The 19928-nt window shown below is 40.9% G+C and overlaps 1 protein-coding gene across 5 annotated transcripts in view; it reads left to right on the top strand.

The window, feature by feature from the left end:
- LOC115026148 (poly(rC)-binding protein 3) overlaps positions 1-19928 on the top strand; it is a 70827-nt gene that overhangs the window by 38748 nt on the left and 12151 nt on the right. For all 5 annotated transcript variants that reach the window (XM_029458794.1, XM_029458797.1, XM_029458795.1 and 2 more), the window contains exons 6-11: positions 11750-11920; positions 15651-15674; positions 15780-15812; positions 16088-16204; positions 16820-16951; positions 18198-18326. In XM_029458794.1, coding sequence (XP_029314654.1) covers positions 11840-11920; positions 15651-15674; positions 15780-15812; positions 16088-16204; positions 16820-16951; positions 18198-18326 — 516 coding nt within the window. In that variant the 5' untranslated portion in view covers positions 11750-11839. The remainder of the gene's footprint in view (positions 1-11749; positions 11921-15650; positions 15675-15779; positions 15813-16087; positions 16205-16819; positions 16952-18197; positions 18327-19928) is intronic.

Below are 19928 nucleotides of genomic sequence, written 5' to 3'. Positions count from 1 at the left end.
AGATTTGATAAAATAGTCTTATACGTGTATCATAACTGTGTGTAATGTCCAATAGCCTTAATTATCTACTAAATATATAAACAGTGAGTTACAGCATCTGATTTTAGCTTTGGACTAACAACTGTAGAATCTTTCAGTATTGAGGTCATAGACCAGATTTTGGTAAAACTGAAAAGACTAATGTCATGGTCTTACCTTAGGGATACCTTGTTAGATAGACTCACTGATAAATCACACACACACACACACACACACACACACACACACACACACACACACACACACACACACACACACACACACACACACACACTAACACTACTTATTTTGCATGCTGGGTCCTCCAGGATGGATGAAACACGAGTCATATGATTTACAGACATTGACAGGAGCAGGCACTATCAGAATAATGGGAAATTAAGATAGTAAACATAAAAGCAACACAATAAGAGAAGATGTCGTTATTGACCTGGAAAGTAATTGCAAATGTGTTATCAGTCAATCACAAAATACGGTGAATGTCTGCCTTAGGCAGAGAACAGAATAAGTCAATTTCATAGTTGATTAGCATTCATTATGTTTGCTTGTAGCAACACAGTGGCATAAGAATCTGTATGGTCATTTGTATGTAGCAAGAAAATCTCAGCATGACTGTTTTCAAAGGTTTTACCAATAACATATTCAGTCAGTGGGATACTGTATTCCACTCCACTGTACACCACAGCATTGTGTTATGATGATGGGTTTGTAGTGTGTAAAGCAGGGAAAGGGTGTTGGTAATATGTATGCGTTATATCTACACTGCAAGGTACAATATACGAAATCAGAGAGGCAGTTTTAGCAGCAAACCGACAGTAGCATTGAGCTACCATGTGTTAGTGGCTTTGCTGACATGTCACTCATCCAATCCACTCAATCCAGGCACCCATTGCAATTGTTTGCCACCGCTAACCCCCCTTTCCCCACCCAGACCCTAAGGGGCATCCTAATCTGGGGCACCCATCATGTCTTCGGCCCATGTGAAGGAAACACTTGCCCATGCAATGGTCAAAGCATGATGAAAATGGCTAAACCGGCTAAAGCGTTTGTAGCGTATTTTCGGGTGACACGCCAAAGGTGACGTCACGAGTTGTGACGCATCGCCCACATGACTCTATGTCTCGGCCAATGGCTTGCCAGCATTTCATCTTATCTTAGTGAAAGGGGGATATAATATTTCAATTCCATTTAGCATATCTTTTTGTGGTGGTCAACTGTTCGGAGCTGCATTAAAGGTAAATCATTTATGAATAATTATAAATGATGTCACAGATAATATTTCTATGGTCAAATGTTGTGATTTTTCAGTAAGTAAATATTTTATCCCAGGGCCCTTCTGCTTGCCGAATATTTTTATGTACATGCAGTGTGACATCTTGGGGCGGACAAAATAACCAGAGCAGACAAAAAAAGACTTTTTCCAGTAAATCGTCCTGATTGGATGAGACGTTAGGCTATGTCTTGTCGTGTTAATTTTTACTAGAACTATGGATTCACCATTCAATAGATTCAAAAGCAATACCAAGGGTGCTATCATGAAATCATCTCATTCACAAAAATATTAAATGACTTGCATCATACTGGTAGTTATGTGTGCTGAGTTTTCAAGTGTGGCAGGTTTATTGTAAGTGATGTTCTTATATTGTCTGGAACATGGATTTCTGAAGCTTTTCTATTTCTATATATGGAAACAGGGAAGCAGTTTACTGTTATCTGTGTCTATCTTATGAATCAGTATTGGATAGATGTATGTTCTCCATTAGCTACAACTGACATCGTGGACAAAATATTTGCATCATCTTTTCATTGGATTTTTTGGTCAGACTGAAGAAAAGGGGAAACTGTCAGCTTGCATGACTTATTAGCAGACACGCACCAATAAACTATGTTAGCCCTCCAAGCTAATGCCGGGCGGCAGAGGAACAATGTAAGAGACCGTCAGCTTGTGATTGTAATTTAGGCTGAGATGTCAACCAAACCAGCTGATTGGAGATGACAGGTTTACAGCCTGCTTTTAGGGCAAATTGGTCTGGCAGGATGGATGCTTGCAGACTGAAGTGCTGCAACAAAAGGCTCCTTCACATATCTTTGTGCAGATACATTCAACCTTCTCTTTCTGCTTTCCTACAACACAATTTTCCAAATGCATCTATGCTGTTTATGGCTGAGAGACCATTTTGAAATCTTAGAGAGTACTGTTACAGAGGGAATGGGCTAATAGGAGACGGTAGCGAGCAGGAGATATTTAACCCAAACAAAAAGGACACTTCTTGTTCAGGGTTATAATCTTAAAGATGGTCCTGGCAAGCAATTGCTCTATTTAGAATCACAGCATGCTCAGCTGATTCGAATCTGCAGTAAAGCCAAGTGCTTGTTGAAATACTTTGTGTCAATATTCTCCCAAAACCTCTGCTTGGAAATGCGTTAAAAAAAAGTAGAAAAGTAAGAGATAAGCAGCATTTTGTTCAAGCACTCTGTAGAATATCAATATCAAAAACAATAGAAAAAGAAAAAAGAAATCTGAAAGACCAACAGTGTTTTATCTGCTTTGTGAACTGAACACTGTGACGGTACATAAGTGACTGACAGAAGTAATGCTCCCTTTATATGTGCAGTCATGAGCAGTGTTTGAACTGAGTGCAAAAGGGAGTTTTTGACAGCTGGTTTTCCATAGTCAAGGCTTTATAGACCAATACAAACTATCGTGTGGTTGATGGGGCATATTATGTGACGCTGTTGTGCATTTTGCAGACAGCAAATGCTTTGTACACAGAAGAGTCTGTGTGCAAGGAGTCTATCATTTCACTTGAAACTGTTATGCTTATTGTGCACTCAGTGCTTTTCATTTGTATTTCATCAGTATTTAATTCACAAAGGAGTGAATAAAAATGAGCATTGCCAGGTGGTTATTTCATAAAGACAATTTAGGCTATTTATTGATTTGCCAGAAAACATGCTATAACTTGATATATATATTGTTAGAGATAATAACTTGTATCGGGAAAGAAGATTTTGGCCATATGCCAAGCCCTTTGACAAACGTATTTAACATAACACACGGTAAGGAGCTGATTCTGTTGGGCACAATGCATCATAATTGTGAGACTTTTGTCATGTTGGTTCTTCTTTATTCCTGCACCTGCCTGACTTTAGCTGATTAGCCAAAGCTTTATGTTGCTCCTAATCTGCCTTCATTGTATTTCAAAGAATAGACTCACCCCTAGAGCACTGGTTGTCCTTGGAAACATCATGAATGGACAGTGGGAATGATAAATTGGGAATCCAATACTCAATCTGAATGTAACACTCAAAAAATGTACGAAGCTTTTCAAAGATATTCGTTGAAAATGATTTGTGAAATAAATTGCCTATAAACATTTGAAAGGTTCAACTAGACATATAAAGATAACAAACAATATAGCATAAAGATAAAGGAACACATAATAAAGCACAGCCAGGGACTAATTGTGTGTAATGTGATTTGTGCACCAAGTTGGGTAGTAAAATATCCAAAGAGCAAACATAACAGGACCCTCTTCTGCTGCCTCTGACACTCCACAGTACATCAACATCTTTGGACCGTTGGGCAACTTCTTTATTTTTAAATTGCCCTCATTCCTGCTTCACCTCTCAGCCCTGGTGGTTGCCATGGCAAAACAATAGTTTGATATGCTTTATTGGTCAGAGTTACATGAAAAGATTGATACCACTTGTATCTGTGAACTACAGTAAATATAAACAACCAGGTGATGTTATCTTAGCGTAACACTAACACTGGGAACAGACAAAGACTGATATACAAATCCACCGACTCGCACCTCAAATTCTGTAACTCATTTGTCCTTCCTTATCAAAACCCAGGGGTAAATATGACTGCACATGATCCCCATAAAACTACAGCTGGAGTATTTTCTTTCCCGGTGCAGGGACTTCCCTCGCCATCACCATCAGGTTGCCAGGCAAACAGCAGATAATTCAATATGTAAGCACTCGCTGCTTTCACAAAATGTGGAACTATTCCTTTATGCTTCATGTGATGCATGCTGAGGCTAACTACCTCGATGACATCTCATTGATCTCATCGTCTTCTCTCATTCTCACTTAGTTTTTCCCAAAATACTGCACTTACCTAAATACTACATAGTGATTGGAGGTTTCTCCCTAAGTTAAATAATAGAAGAGGCACATATCAGGCTGTGCCCTAAACAAGGACACATCTTTCAAACAGAAAGAGGACAATGCACAAATGCTGTTATAATGGTTTGGTGCATCATAAGGGGCAGCAGCAAGAAGCTCATTGTGATGTCAAATAAATAAGAAAATCATAATGCAACGATTTACTCAGTAAACGATAATCAACACACAGGATGTCGGCCAGCCTCCTCCGCATCACAATCTAAGGTGAACCCACAAACAAATCCTTCCAACATTGCCAACATTATTATTTGAGCAGTTTTTCTCTACAAGTTTACTGAAGTGAGCGCATCCAGTGATCTGACACATGAGCTTGTTAGCACCTTTGGTTGTGTTACACACTGTGAGATGGTAACAGTTGCTTCACACATCCATCTGTCTGCCACCCTGTGCTCAGCGGAGCTGGAACAGGTAGGACACATGTGCTTATGTTTTTCGGGGTGCTTTTTTTTGTTGCCTTTTTCACTCAATGTCAGGACATTAAGTTTTCACTGCTTTCAAGGTGCTGCTAGTTTGTTTGAATAAAATAACATCACAAGGAGGTGCTAAAGGCACTAACAGTACATGCCCATGCTGGCAGTTTTGTTTGTGAGTAATATGTTTTGTCGTTACAACATTAATTTAAATAAAATGTAAAATTATGAGTATGTACGTTACACTTTACCTCCTGCCAAATACCAATTTTTCAAATATATTAAATAAACTTGATGTGTACAAGGCCGTTTCCTTGAGTGAACATTTAAATGTGTATCGGAGACAGTAGTTCTTTCATAATCCTGCTAACAAACAAACAAACACACCAACAAACAAACAAACCAAACTCAAAACATAACTTCGTTGTTGGAGGTAATTAATTCCATTGTTGTGTCAGGACTTCAAAATATATGAAGGCATTACAGGAGATCATAAGAAAGTGTCTTGGTACAAAGCAGCCAAATATGAAGCATGGAAGTGTTAAATATTCTCTGGACAATAACAAGTCAGATGAAAACTGTAACATACGTCCTGTTAAAACTATCCATCCATCCATCGTCTACCGCTTATCCGGGATCGGGTCGCGGGGGCAGCAGCTCCAGTAAGGAACCCCAATCTTCCCTTCTCCGGGCCACATCCTCCAGCTCCGACTGGGGGATCCTGAGGCGTTCCCAGGCCAGTGAGGAGATATAATCTCTCCACCGAGTCCTGGGTCTTCCCCGGGGTCTCCTCCCAGCTGGACGTGCCTGGAAATTGTTAAAACTAGGGGGCAGTGAAATAGCTGTACCTCCTTTGCTGATCACACTATTAAAGTAGATAGCACTGCATCTTATTTCCTAACTGCTGTGTGATGTTGTAAAATTGTTAAAACTAGGGGCAGTGAAATAGCTGTACCTCCTTTGCTGATCACACTATTAAAGTAGATAGCACTGCATCTTATTTCCTAACTGCTGTGTGATGTGAGATGTAATGATACAATGGAGAGGACTCACAGTGTTATGACTTGGAAAAACTGATGCCATCAGACACCTGAGGTCTGTCCTGCGAAGCAGGATTTGGGGTTAGCGAGGTAACTTCAGGGTTAAATATCTATGTGAATGTGTAAAATAACAGGTTTTTAATATCACAGGCACATATAGGCCGTATATCTCACTATAATTACATTTGTTAAATCTCTTACATATAATGTTCATATCTAATAAACACCCACAGCCTACATAAAAGTACCCGCAGCAAAGTAACTCAAGGAAAGCAATGCATACAGTCTGTGGGACTGTAAGACTCCGACGTGTTGAACTTATATCAAATCACCATCCATCCATCCATCGTTTACCTCTTGTCCAGGGTCGGGTCGTGGGGGCAGCAGCTCCAGTAAGGAACCCCAATCTTCCCTTCTCCGGGCCACATCCTCCAGCTCCGACTGGGGGATCCCGAGGCATTCCCAGACCAGTGAGAAGATATAATCTCTCCACTGAGTCCTGGGTCTTCCCCGGGGTCTCCTCCCAGATGGACGTGCCTGGAACACCTCCCTAGGGAGGCGCCCAGGTGGCATCCTTAATAGATGCCTGAACCACCTCAACTGGCTCCTTTCAGCGTAAAGGAGCTGCGGCTCTACTCCGAGTCTCTCATGGATGGCTGAGCTTCTTACCCTATCTCCAAGGGAGACTGCCAGCCACCCGTCTGAGAAAACCCATTTCGACCGCTTGTACCCGTAATCTCGTTCTTTCGGTCATAACCCAGCCTTCATGACCATAGGTGAGGGTAGGGACAAAGATCGACCGGTAGATTGAGAGCTATGCCTTCTGGCCCAGCTCTCTTTTCGCCATAACGGTGCGGTAAAGCGACTGCAGTACCGCGACTGCAGTACCGCCCCCGCTGCTCCGATTCTCCGGCCAATCTCTCGCTCCATCGTCCCCTTACTCGCGAACAAGACCCCGAGGTACTTGAACTGCTTCACTTGGGGTAAGGGCTCATTCCCTACCCAGAGTAGGCAATCCACCGGATTTCTGCTGAGAGCCATGGCCTCAGATTTTGAGGTGCTGATCCTCATCCCAACCGCTTCACACCTGGCTGCGAACCGATCCAGTGACTGTTGAAGATCACAGACCAATGATGCCATAAGGACCACATCATCTGCAAAGAGCAGCGATGAGATCCTCAGGCCACCAAACTGCAACCCCTCTCCTCCACGACTACGCCTCGATATCCTGTTCATGAAAATCACAAACAGGATTGGTGATAAAGCGCAGCCCTGGCGGAAGCCAACATTCACTGGGAACGAGTCCGACTTACTGTCGAGTATCCGGACACAACTCTCACTTTGGGCGTACAGGGATTGGATGGCCCTCAGAAGTGACCCCATACTCCCGCAGCACCTCCCACAGTATCACCCGGGGGACCCGGTCATACGCCTTCTCCAGATCCACAAAACACATGTAAACCGGATGGGCGTACTCCCAGGCCCTCTCCAGGATCCTTGCGAGAGTGAAGAGTTGGTCCGTTGTTCCACGACCAGGACGGAATCCGCATTGTTCCTCTTTATTCAGAGGTTCGACTACTGGCCGAACCCTCCTTTCCAGTACCTTGGAGTAGACTTACCAGGGAGGCTGAGAAGTGTGATACCCCTGTAGTTGGCACATACTCTCTGGTCCCCCTTTTTAAATAGGGGAACCACCACCCCAGTCTGTCACCCCCTAGGCACTGTCCCAGACTTCCACGCAATGTTGATGAGGCATGTCAACCAAGACAGCCCCTCAACACCCAAAGCCTTCAGCATTTCTGGACGGATCTCATCAACCCCTGCGGCTTTGCCACTGTGGAGTTGTTTGACTACCTCAGTGACTTCCGTCAGGGAAATTGACGATGATCCCCCATCAGCTTCCAGCTCTGCCTCTACCATAGAGGGCGTGTTAGTCAAATTCAGAAGTTCCTCAAAGTGCTCCTTCCACTGCACGATAACCTTCTCAGTCAAAGTCAGCAGGGTCCCACCCTTGGATGGCTCCCCGCTTCCCCTTCCTGAAGTGCCGGATGGTTTTCCAGAAGCACCTTGGTGCCGACCGAAAGTCCTTCTCCATAGCTTCTCCGAACTTCTCCCACACCCGCTGCTTTGTCTCTGCCATGGCAGCTTCAGAACTTCGCCATTCCATGACCTAGCACAGAAGTCCAACAACAAATGACCATTCGGGTTTAGATCAGGGAGGCCGTTCCTCCCAATCACGCCTCTCCAGGTGTCTCCATCATTTCCCATGTGTGCGTTGAAGTCTCCCAGCAAGACTCCGGAGTCCCCTACTGGAGCCCCCTGCAGGGCTCCATTCAGGGTCTCCAAGAAGGCCGAATACTGCAGTTTGGGGCACAGGCATCCAGGAGTACGGTTGCAGAGCCAAGACTGTGCGTAGATTTAAGCCCCACCAGATCCGGTGGATAGCGCTCCACCTCCCGCACTAGTTCCGGCTCCTTCCCCCACAGAGAGGTGACGTTCCACGTCCCCAGAGCCACCTCTGCTGCCCGGGATCGGGTCCATCGAGGTCCCTGACCATCACTGCCACCCGTGTGACAGCGCACCCGACCCCAGTGTTTTTTCCCATGAGTGGTGGGCCCACAGGATGAATGGATGGATGGGAGGCACCAAGTGGTTTCTTCGGGCTGTGCCCGACCGGGCTCCATGACAAACCCTGGCCACCAGGCGCTCGCTGTCGGACCCTCCCTCTGGGCCTGGCTCCAGACGGGGGCCCCGGGCTTCCTTTCCTTTGCCTCTCTATCATGAGGTCGTTTTTGAACCATTCTTAGTCTGGCCCCTCGCCTGAGACCAATATGCCTTGGGAGACCCTACCATAAGCACTAGGCTCCAGACAACACAGCTCTCAGGTTCATAGGGACACACAAACCTCTCCACACATCACATCACATCATATATATGTATATATATATATTCACTTTGTCTGCTTCTTGAGCCGTGTGTTGCCGTGTGGCGCGTCACACAGACTGTATGCAGTGTATGTAGTGTCGGCCCATACTGGGGTGATTATTAATATATAATAGCGAGTCTGCTTACCGCTTTCAATTATGTTTGTATATTATTTTTGATTTGCTCCCAAGTCCGTTTTACACCGCCGTTGCACCTGAAAGAATAAGACTAAAATATTATCATACACATCATAATCTCCTCAAGAGTATTTTATATTGATTAGAATACATTAAATACAACACCTTCATTGAATGGAATACACAAATGTAATTATAGCAAATCATTCCAGTATGGTATTAGCATAACTTAGTTAAATTAAGCTAGATGATATCATTACGCTACAATAAACTCCCTTTCATGGTTGTCTCATCTCCAACTTGCTGTGTGTTAGTGTTGTACTGCATGGCCTCACTTTTTTTTTCAGTTTTCTAAGCATATTGACAGTTTCACAATGGGATGATATTTGTTACATACATCTCTTGACATTGGATTGATTACAAGGAGCCAGCATCACCTGGCTTATGTAAAGTGCAAACATTACCTTAGACTATATTTTGTGGTACAGAGTGAGTTTTTGTTTTTATTGAGTACAAATCTCATATCTGTAAATGAAATGATAACTTGTGCATGTAGTCAACAGGGTGGACAAGGACATTTACATTTGGAAAAAGAGAACAACACTTTAAAAAAAAGAGTGAATTTAGTTTCTGTTTCATAAGGCATAGCAGATATTTAAATCCATCTCAGAGAACAGGTATATCTTATAAAATTGAATTTAAGTATGCAACTTGATATATATGTTATAAGAAAAGTTTAGCAGGGCTGTAACTTAAGTGAACACATCTAGTATTATTATCACAAATCACTAAATTCAATTTTTATGTAGATAGATAGATAGATACTTTATTCATCCCGAGGGAAATGTAGGCATCCAGTAGCTTAAAAGACATTATACATTATACAATTTTTAACATTACACCCCCCCCCCCCCTTCCTCCATTAAAAAGTAAGTACAAATCAAGTTTAAAATAAGCGATAAAGGCTGTACATTATAAATACAAATGTAAAAATAATTACAAAAGTACATTTACAACACTGCAACATTGCCACTGTTTTATGTATGTAATAAGTTAAATAACATTATATTTTCAGAGCTATTCATGAAGCCACTACACTGTAAACGAATGGAAGTGCTAACCATGCAGAAACTAATTCTTCATGTAGTATTACATGATGAAGTTCTGTAATATCCACAGTGTAGCTCGAGCAAGAGAAAACAATACAATGAACAGAACACTCACTATAATTTATTCCAACACAAAAAGTAACTTTCATTTTTGGCAGTGTCAGCCATGCATACAGACCGTCCTGTTTGCCATTGCCTTCTAGCAAAGGCAAAGGGGAGCAAAGTAATGTGACTTACTGTAATGAGGGCACTGGAGGAAAACTTTAATGTCTGACTCAAAGGAAAGAGCCTTTTACCCGTGAAGACTTTTTTGGATTCTGCAAGTCATTGTGCTGCAACTTTAAGTGAACTTTATTACACAGAGATATTCATATTCAGGAGTTTTCTTTGATGCATTCATTATTGTCATTTAGTTTAATCTCAAACACAGTCCTTTGGGATGAATGAATAGCAGTGACTCTTTAGTGGTCATTATTAGGTTTTGTAAGCCACAGAGCGTCCACCATGTTTTCCTACATTTTTCATCTAAAAGATAAGTCGTGTTCAAAAACAAAACAAGATGTTTTTTTCCTTCTGAGACAGTAAATACCTGGTGGAGCTTCACAAGATCTTCTCCGCTCAATTATGTATCGTTCATCGAGCAAATATTGTGTGGGGAACTCGTAGAAGCGATGCCTAGCTATGCTGTATTTGCAGACTCCCCGCTACAGTGTTTTATTTTAGCTCACATTTTTGGTCAAATGATCAGTTGCAGTTTGAGATGTGTGATGACGGAGTTGCAACCTCAGTGTCTGAAAGGTGAACACAATGTGGAAGTGCCATAAACTTGCATTCTTTCAAATGGCCAACAAGGGGCAAGTCCACTGGTTGCAAAAGAAACTCAGATTGTATAGAAGTCTATAAGAAAATGACCCAACATTGTCACTTGATTTGTTACCTCAGTAAACATTTTCCTAATGGTTTTATGGTCTCAATCTCTGGCTTCAAGTCTTCTTCAATACTGTATGGTGTTTTATTTTTATAAATGATCTTTTCCTTTACAATAAAATAGACAATAAAACAGGGTGTGCTTTAGGGCGTGCCTGCCTTGTGGGTTTTGTCCAGTTAGGGTGTTGTCCGTGTTTTTGTTTTACAACTTTAACCCTTTAACAGTGTGTTTAGGAAAGCTAATAACATTTTAGTTGTTTAGCGTTCGGTTCTACTTAGCTCCACCCTCTTGTGTCACTTTTGGTTCCAAAAAAACAAGATTGCAACAGCCAAATCACCAAACTTGAGGCGTCAACAAGGTAGTCAAAACCAATGGGTGACTCTTTTGTTCAAAAACGTTGTGCCACAATCTTATGATGGCATGTATTCCCAGTGAATACATAACAGGTATGCTTCACTTCTTAGTGGATGCTTTTTAAAAGTTTGAGACCCTTACTTAGAGTGTATAGTAATAATATACAGCTGGGAAATTTTGTTTTTCATCCATTTTTATTTTTATTGATTAACATGCACATGATACAGGTACATGGATCAATGTGGAGACATGTCAGAATTATGGGTCAACGCTGCACAGTGGCACAGTCAGGGGTTACTCAAGGGCTACCAGAGAGAGGTGGACTTGAAGGTTTGATTTAAAACTAAGCAATTTTACATAATTTTGAACCATTAATATTTCTATAGATTATAGATATAGATAACACCCAAAAAGCCTAAAGACAAAACTATCTATCTATCTATCTATCTATCTATCTATCTATCTATCTATCTATCTATCTATCTATCTATCTATCTATCTATCTATCTATCTATCTATCTATCTATCTATCTATCTATCTATCTATCTATCTATCTATCTGTATAATAGCATATACTGTATAACGTGTTTTGTGTGATGTGTTTGGCAGGTGACTGGCTGGCTGGTGTACCACCCTACCCCTTCTCCTTCTGAGGACATTCCATTCCAGGACGGTGCTTCGGTCTCACTTCCCCCCAGCATGGAGATGGAGCCCACCAAAGTCCAGTCAGAGGGTGGCCTCAATGTCACCCTTACCATCCGCCTCCTCATGCATGGAAAAGTAAGCAGGCAGAGCCTTTTAAACTGGCTGTGGTAAAAAGTACATCATGTGGGGAATTAGTTTCTTCTTTGAAGGGGCCTTTCAGTTATTTACAATTTACAATTTACTTAATGAATCTTCTCTTGAAGTCCAGACCTATTATCCACTGGCAGGTCAGTAGCCTCAAAGCTTAAAGGGTCACTCCACTAATTGTATAGCTACTTGCACTTGATGATGCTATCAGCTGTTATCTGTGCTTTGACTTTGACTAACTGATTTTAGACGGCATGTCACTTAAAAGACGTTCACCAGGCAGGGAGGATGGACATATGCTATTGCTTGCATTATGGGAATTATATGGCTGCTGCAGTTTTTTAAGTTTGACCCATAGTAAAGACTAAAAGCCTCCTCTGCTGACCATTCTTTCAGTCCAGTCAATTGGTTTAGCTGACGGTGCCATATTCACCTTAAAGACTCCCAGCAGCTGAAAGATCAACATGAAGAATGAGACATTTACATATCTTATCTCCTTGTTGTGATGCTGCCCCTCCTACCCCCAGTCTCACAGCGGGTTCTCTGCAGCGTGTGACATCCACCTGGGAATAAAGCCTGACCTTGAGTGTTAAGAATGAAGGTGCTGAGCTTTGATTTTAGCTCTGCTGATCCCACTATCTTGTTAAGCCCTCATATAGTATGACAATACTGATACAGAGGTCAGACTCGTCATTTCTCTGCATAAGAACATTGGTGGCTGTCCCCCAGCCACCAAGATCTTCTTTCAAATCTTCTTCCAAAACTGTTATTGCCTGTTCCATTTCATATCTCTCTTTTGTGTTGTTCATATTCACCTTTGTTTCCAGGAGGAATTTATACAGTTTGGAAATTTGACTATTTTTACCTTTTCGCCCACCTTTCACTACAGTATACTGTGGAGTTATACAGAGCAAGCCTCTGGGATCAAGACGGTTAATTAGACCTTACAACTACACTTCTAGTCTTAAAGAGTAACAGGCTACTGCCGACACTTCTCAGCGTGTTCTTGCTGCCCTTAATGTCAGGTTTCCCAGGGCACCGTGCAAGTGGACACCAACATTGTTTTTAGACACTTCTGTGCAGCCTGCTCTCCCTCTCCTCTCTTCCCCTTGCAGAGGTTGTCAGAGATGTGTCTGTCTGTCTGTCTGTCTGTCTGTCTGTCTGTCTGTCTGACTGTGTATGTGTGTGTGTTGGCCTGCTGGTTAAGATCCATCATGCTCAGTTTACCTTTACGCTCCTTCTCCTACTGCAGTAAAGCAGTGATCCACAATTTTGTGATAACTAGGAGTTGCAAGTGACGAGCTTCACTTATTTTAAGTCTGCAGAGTTTGTTAACCTATGGTTATACCAATGGTTATAAGTGAATAGAATGAAGGTATCAATGCGTTAAAGACAGGGTAGGTAATGTATTTTAGAAATATTATTTGTTGAAATACTCTTTACATCCCGACAGTAATCAATAAATCAAATGTTCAGTCGCAGGACTATGAAAAGGCCGTCCAATCTTTTCATTTGGCCCGAATGAAATGATTGGCCAACCTACCTGTCTACCTGCCTGTCTACCTGCCTGCCTGTCTACCTGTATGCACTCTAGTTTGACAGCTGTGAGTGCTAACAATAGCCATGTTTGTTGTTTATGTCATTATGATATGTTTACGCTCATAATGATAATTTGAGGAAAGTGGCTCCAGAGGAAGGCCTGAAGGGACGGGCTGCCAGTGTTGCCAACTTGACGACTTTCTCGCTAGATTTTGGACTTTTGGAGCTAGTGTTATAATGAAAGCCTATCTATCTTACTCTTGAAGGCTCTAATGTAACCTACCCAAGCTTTAGGGGATGTCTATTGCCTAAGTAATTGGAAAACCCCACATTGCACTCTCAACTGAGCCGGCCATATGGGTGGAGTGTGCGCAACAAATACTAAAATCTTCCCCTTGTTTTTGTGCCAAGCAGTCTGCAGCCCAATGATTCACCTACATCATGGCTACATGGCTCCAAACACCAGTGACCCAGTGATAGAATAACCCTGCAGCCAGTCAGGCCCAGTCAGTATGGAGGAGGACTTTGGCAGTGTGACAAGTGAGCCAGTCTGAACAAAAACGCAACAAAACTATTTGGCTACGTTTCTGCAACAAAACTACTGGTTTGAATAAAAGATCATGGTTTGGCTTTAAATAAGTAAGTTACGGACGTAAATAAAACAAAGTCAACGTTGACTTTTGATTTCCCACAGGACAGCCATCCATCCTGTTCTCCTCCTGAAGCGTACGTCTACAGACTGATTAGAAACGTATCTGTGATACTTCAAAAACAAATGTAATCTGGGACAAAATACGTGTCCATCGAAATGCAAAACGGGCCGCGGCATGTGATAGTTTTGCATTTTCAGAGAGGCTGTATCTTGCCCTGTGTTCCCTACAGTCCGCCATGATGGAGTTGTTACTGCAACGCCACATGTCGTTAGAAAGCTTAGAATCTCGTCTTTTTAGTGAGAAAAACTGTTTTGAGATCAAAATCACAACAGCATACAACAGCATACAGTAGGCATCTCACACAATCAACAAAAATTCAGGCGAAGTGTATTTTCTTCAAATTCAGTATATTTAGACCACTATTACTCAGTGCCAGAATGTTTTGCAAGAACAATAAGAGAGTTATCTTTTGAATGAGACCAAACTCATGCAGTGCAAATGGTTGAAGAGCAGCTTTCAATTTACTTTTGGTATGTCGTTTGTAGGTATTTTCGGGAAAAATTCCCCCACCCCTTAAGAGGTTAATAATGCAGTTTAGTTGTGTGGGAGCATTATTTTTAGCTGACCAGGACGGGCTGGTTAAGGTGTTGGAGTGGTGCTCCGAGTGTTTTGCTAGGACAAGAATGTGATTCTTTAGTTTTCATGTTGTTTTCTCAGTTTTGGGTGTGAGTTTCAGCTTTAATTTAGCCGTAAAAATATGCACGTGATTGGATTTACTGCAGCCAAATGTTGGTCTAATAGTCAGACGTGAGTCCTGCCTCATTGTTTAAGAGCTGGAATAACTGCTGCAATAAAGTTGCTGAATGCATGGAAAGAGACGTTGTGTCATTTGCAAGTGATGGACAGTCGCCTGCCATGGTACTATAAAATAAAATAATAATAAAATCCTCACTGATTAAATAGATATAAAAGGAGAGGAGAGCACAGCAGTAACATGTGGTACAGACTATTTTGCAGGTAACAAAGGAAGTATTTTAAATTATTGTGGAGAAAAAGTGCCAATTATATATTTCAAAATGTAGTGGTGTAAAAAGAAAGAAAATGCTTGAAATAAGTACAAATTCCTAAAAGAATATTTGAGGCCAACAACGAAGTATTTATATTGGGTGACTTTTCATCGGGCTTGATAAATATAAATGAACGCTTAAAAAAGAACGTGGCAGTGCGCATTAGCTGGCTTGCAGCTTTAACGTCACAATGGATGTAACCCTGGCAGTCAGTGAGGAGAGGTCAGGGAGTGTTGACGCTTGCAGGCCCTCTGCGCCACACCAAGCTCATGAAGAGTGATTACATGCATATGAAGGGTGAGACCCTCAACACTGTCATGCAGCTGTGAAAGCGCAGCATGCCCTGCACTGATGCACCTCCTCCAGGGATAACTACAGCAAGGCACTTTTAATATTGTACATTTATCCACAAGAATCTTTAATTAATGTTTTTCTCTCTTGTTTGTTTTTTTATTGCAGGAGGTTGGAAGTATAATTGGAAAGGTATGTTATGTTTATTAGATCACACATGCTCGTGGAAAAAATATGTATTGAACCATATTTTGAATTATTGTTTAAATCTAAATTCTAGTTCACTTTTTTTTACAGAAAGGGGAAACAGTAAAAAAGATGCGAGAAGAGGTAGGTTTAAGTTTAAAAGAACACTGAAATACTGAATACTAAAATCCTGTATGTACACTTCTCCCATGCAAGTCACATTGGGATTTAATGAAAAACTATAAAGAATACAAGTCGCTTAACATGAATGACAAAACGCATGTAACTTTGTCACTTTATAGTGTTTTTGATTCATTAGTGGTGAATAGGTTATACAAAATTGTTGGAGATTTATTCCTGGATTAAGGTCTCACAATGCATCATATTGATCTCATTGCCAGTTTGTGCTGTTTTTCCAGAGCGGAGCACGAATAAATATTTCCGAAGGCAACTGTCCAGAAAGGATTGTCACCATCACCGGACCGACAGACACCATCTTCAAGGCCTTTGCTATGATTGCCTACAAATTTGAGGAGGTATGACCAGAGTGTTCAAGGTCTTTTTTACCCTCTTTATGTTCACACAACGTACCCGTCTGCCTGGAGTTTATTCGTGTCATTTTAGATTGTTGTTGAATCCCATTACAGTTCCAGCTATCTCTCTGGGTGCTCGACTACTGTAACTCAATTTGAAACAGCTAACACAAAGATCTGCCTCTATCTTAACTTAGTTTGTATAATGTTTCTATTTTACAAATGATCAATGTAGTCCATTAAAATTGAACACAGACTTTTCTGACACATATTAACAGTATATATGCCTATACATAGGCACATAATCCTTCACTGTGGTAGGTATTTGTATAGCATGGCGGTAATACTGAAGGTGCATTTAAATTGTCTCCTTTCGGCGACCTTCTCTGATCCTGTCTTTGATGTCACTCATCTAAATGATATACTTATACAGCACTGTGACTGGAACCTACCGTGTCCTCAGTGTCCTGTATAAAATGTGTAAGCTTAAGAACACTGCTCATTCACCGAGATATGAAAGATGTGTTTTTTGCAGCTCACTTGTACTGACGTTTAAGTTTCTGAACTGATTATTAAACCTAATCAGTGCAAAATGAAATATATGTTCTTGTTTTCTAGGACATAATCAATTCCATGAGTAACAGCCAAGCAACCAGCAAGCCCCCTGTCACCTTAAGGCTTGTAGTGCCAGCCAGCCAGTGTGGCTCCCTCATAGGTAAAGGAGGCTCCAAAATCAAAGAAATGAGAGAGGTATGATATCAACTTTTTCTTTTTATGGATAAAAAAACTAAATAATTCCATATTGATATACTGTAAGAGTCAGGCCTTCATCTCACGTTTGCTTTGTTTCTTTAGACCCGTATTAATGAAGTAGATATGTCAATGTATTCATTGTGTAATTCATTTGTTACATATTCCTAATTATCCTTAACGTTTGTTTTCATTTGATATGTAGGAATTTAATAATGAAATAACTTTCAGCACACATTTCCTCTCCTTGTAGCTACAGTAATAACAGCATTGCAAGTCCAGTTTAATGAGCACAGGCTGAGTCCTGGAACAGGCTTTTCCTATTCAACTCTTGATGGCAGCACATTGAACTTTTTACATGCTTGTTCATCCAATCAGAGCAGACTCATCAACACAGATGTAAATGCTTACTTTCCTACTCTATATGTAAAAAACACATAAATAATATATGTTTGCAAAGACTTAATAGGTTGTTGTTTTCAACCAGCGGGAGGCATGAATGCACCTCCTGCACGAAGTCTGCCGGAGATTAAAAGAAGAAGAAATCCAATCGGCCAAAATGTTTAACGCATTCGTAGTTCATCTCTATGGGCTTTTCAAAATGTTCAGACTTTGTGGACAAAGCTAGCTTACACGATTTGGGAACCAACTAGAGATGAGAGGAGATGACATACATTTCTTGTTACGTCTTTGTCAGAGACACATCAGGATGCGTCAGCGTTTACACTACAAGTTACACTTTCGTAAGTGTAAGATCACAATGAGTCTTAGTGGTTGTTTACACCTGTATTTAGCCCTGTGCGCTTGTGATTCGATCGTCCAACACACATTTTAAAACCAAGTATAAACAGGGTCTAAGAGTCTACGGCCTTGCCAGTGGCTCTCAGCTCTGTGTGGCTGTACTCAGGCACAGCTGTGATTTGAGCTCAATGGTAACGGCAGGATGATAACACGTTTACACTGACTAAAAAGTAACTGCACCCAGTCTAATATTCCTTCCAGCAATGCCAACTATTGGTGGAAACAAGCTTTTTTTCACACCCTGTGCAACATGGGTGTAATATGGCACTATTGTACAACACAACAAAGCAGCTGTGTGGGGTCACAAGTACAAGAGACCAGATCATATCCAGCACCTTCCAATATATAGAGGCCAGTGTAGTTATTTTAAAAATGATTAGGCACAGCCTGTGTGAGAACTGACTCCTTTCAACACTGTCCCTCAAAGTCTTTTACTTTACTCCAGTCCACAGGGGCCCAGGTCCAGGTAGCAGGGGACATGCTGCCCAACTCCACAGAACGTGCAGTGACAATCTCCGGAACCCCAGAAGCCATCATCCAGTGTGTCAAACAAATCTGTGTGGTCATGCTGGAGGTAGAGTATGTTGAGATTTAAAAAAGAGCATTATTAAAACAGCAAATGCTCCTTTTAGTAAGGGTGAAGTCAAGTATTTTTGCAGAAGAAGACAGTAATGAACAGTTCAATGCTACAAGAGTGTTCTTGTATTTTTGGCAAGACTCTCATGCAACATATCTGCATAAGAAGTTATATTCACTGCTTGTGGTGGTAACATATTTTCTTTCAGTTTTCAATGCATTCTTTCATTTTCAGTCTTTTTATTTGCTTCACAGGAAGAAAGATACAATAAGATTAAAGTTAAGCTATGTCAGAGACACCTGGTTACTGTTGTGTATAAATGTCAACTTGACAAGTAATATGCTTGTGTAATTGAGGCCCTAAGAGAGCAGTTTGTGTCTAGCTATGTAATTTCCATTTTGCTGCAGACTTGGATAGATAAGAGAATAATTAATTTATGGTGTAACTACCGTAAGAATACGGAGTGAAATAATCTCATTATAGTTTAGGAAAAGCAATTTATACTTAGCACTTTATCACTTTTTGTGTATAACTATCCAGGTGAACTGCCAGAAAAGTCTATTTCTGTAACATTAAGAAGAAAGTTGCTGTTTATGATATTGTATTTAAAGTGCTTACTTAAATGGATAATCCTCCGTATACAACGCAGCAGCTACAGAGGAAATGTGATTAAACCCTCTCCGCTGTCCTGAACAGCCTTGTTTCTACGACACAGCATGAATCAATAAATATAAAATAAATGTCATGATAGCAAGTTCGTAGACTGGATCTCCACTACCTTCTCACTGAAGTCACCTCTCTGCTGTCTTAGAAAGAAACTGGCACATTTGTTAGATAAAACAGAGTTTTTAATCTGTGGTCATCAGGTTTCACATGTCAGGCCTTTCATTTTTATTATCTACATGAAATTAATTTTTTTATGAACAACATATTTGAGTTTGCAAAAGCTGCCAGCAAATTGAAATATTTCTCACATTAAGATTGCCAATTTACCAAGACGCAATTATTATCTCATAGACTGTGTATATAAGTATTGTCTCAGAGAGATTTACTCGGATGTAGCTTGTTACAATATAGAACCTTGAGAAATGTGATAACCTAGTGTGAATGAACAAATGCTTTTCCTGTATTGTCTGCAATTTTCTTGATTTTCCAAATTATATCCTGGGTTTTTTCTTTATAATCTCATTATTACTTGATGCTTTGGTAATATTGTCTTTGTTACATTCGGGCCAATAAAGTATATTGCATGGAATTGATTCATTATATGTGAAGCTACAGTGTTAGCTTAGTTTAGCATACCAACTGGAAACAGGGGAAACAGCTAGCCTGGCTCCGTCTAAAAGTAACTACATCTGCCTCCCACCACCTCTAAAGTTCACAAACTAACATTTAGTTTTTGTAAGGACTCAACACACATGACATGTTACTTTGTGAGCTTTAGAGGTGGTGGTAGAGGGATTTGTATGGTAAACTAAGCTAACATGTATAGCGTACCGATGTGAGGGTTATCGATCTTCTTATCTAACTCTCAGTACAAAAGCAAATAAGCATATTTCCCAAAATGTACAAAGTGAACAAGAATTAGCTTTTTTCAAA

The sequence above is a fragment of the Cottoperca gobio genome, chromosome 21 (genome assembly GCF_900634415.1).
Source record: "Cottoperca gobio chromosome 21, fCotGob3.1, whole genome shotgun sequence".
Taxonomy (NCBI): domain Eukaryota; kingdom Metazoa; phylum Chordata; class Actinopteri; order Perciformes; family Bovichtidae; genus Cottoperca; species Cottoperca gobio.
This window is presented reverse-complemented; position numbering and strand designations above follow the sequence as displayed.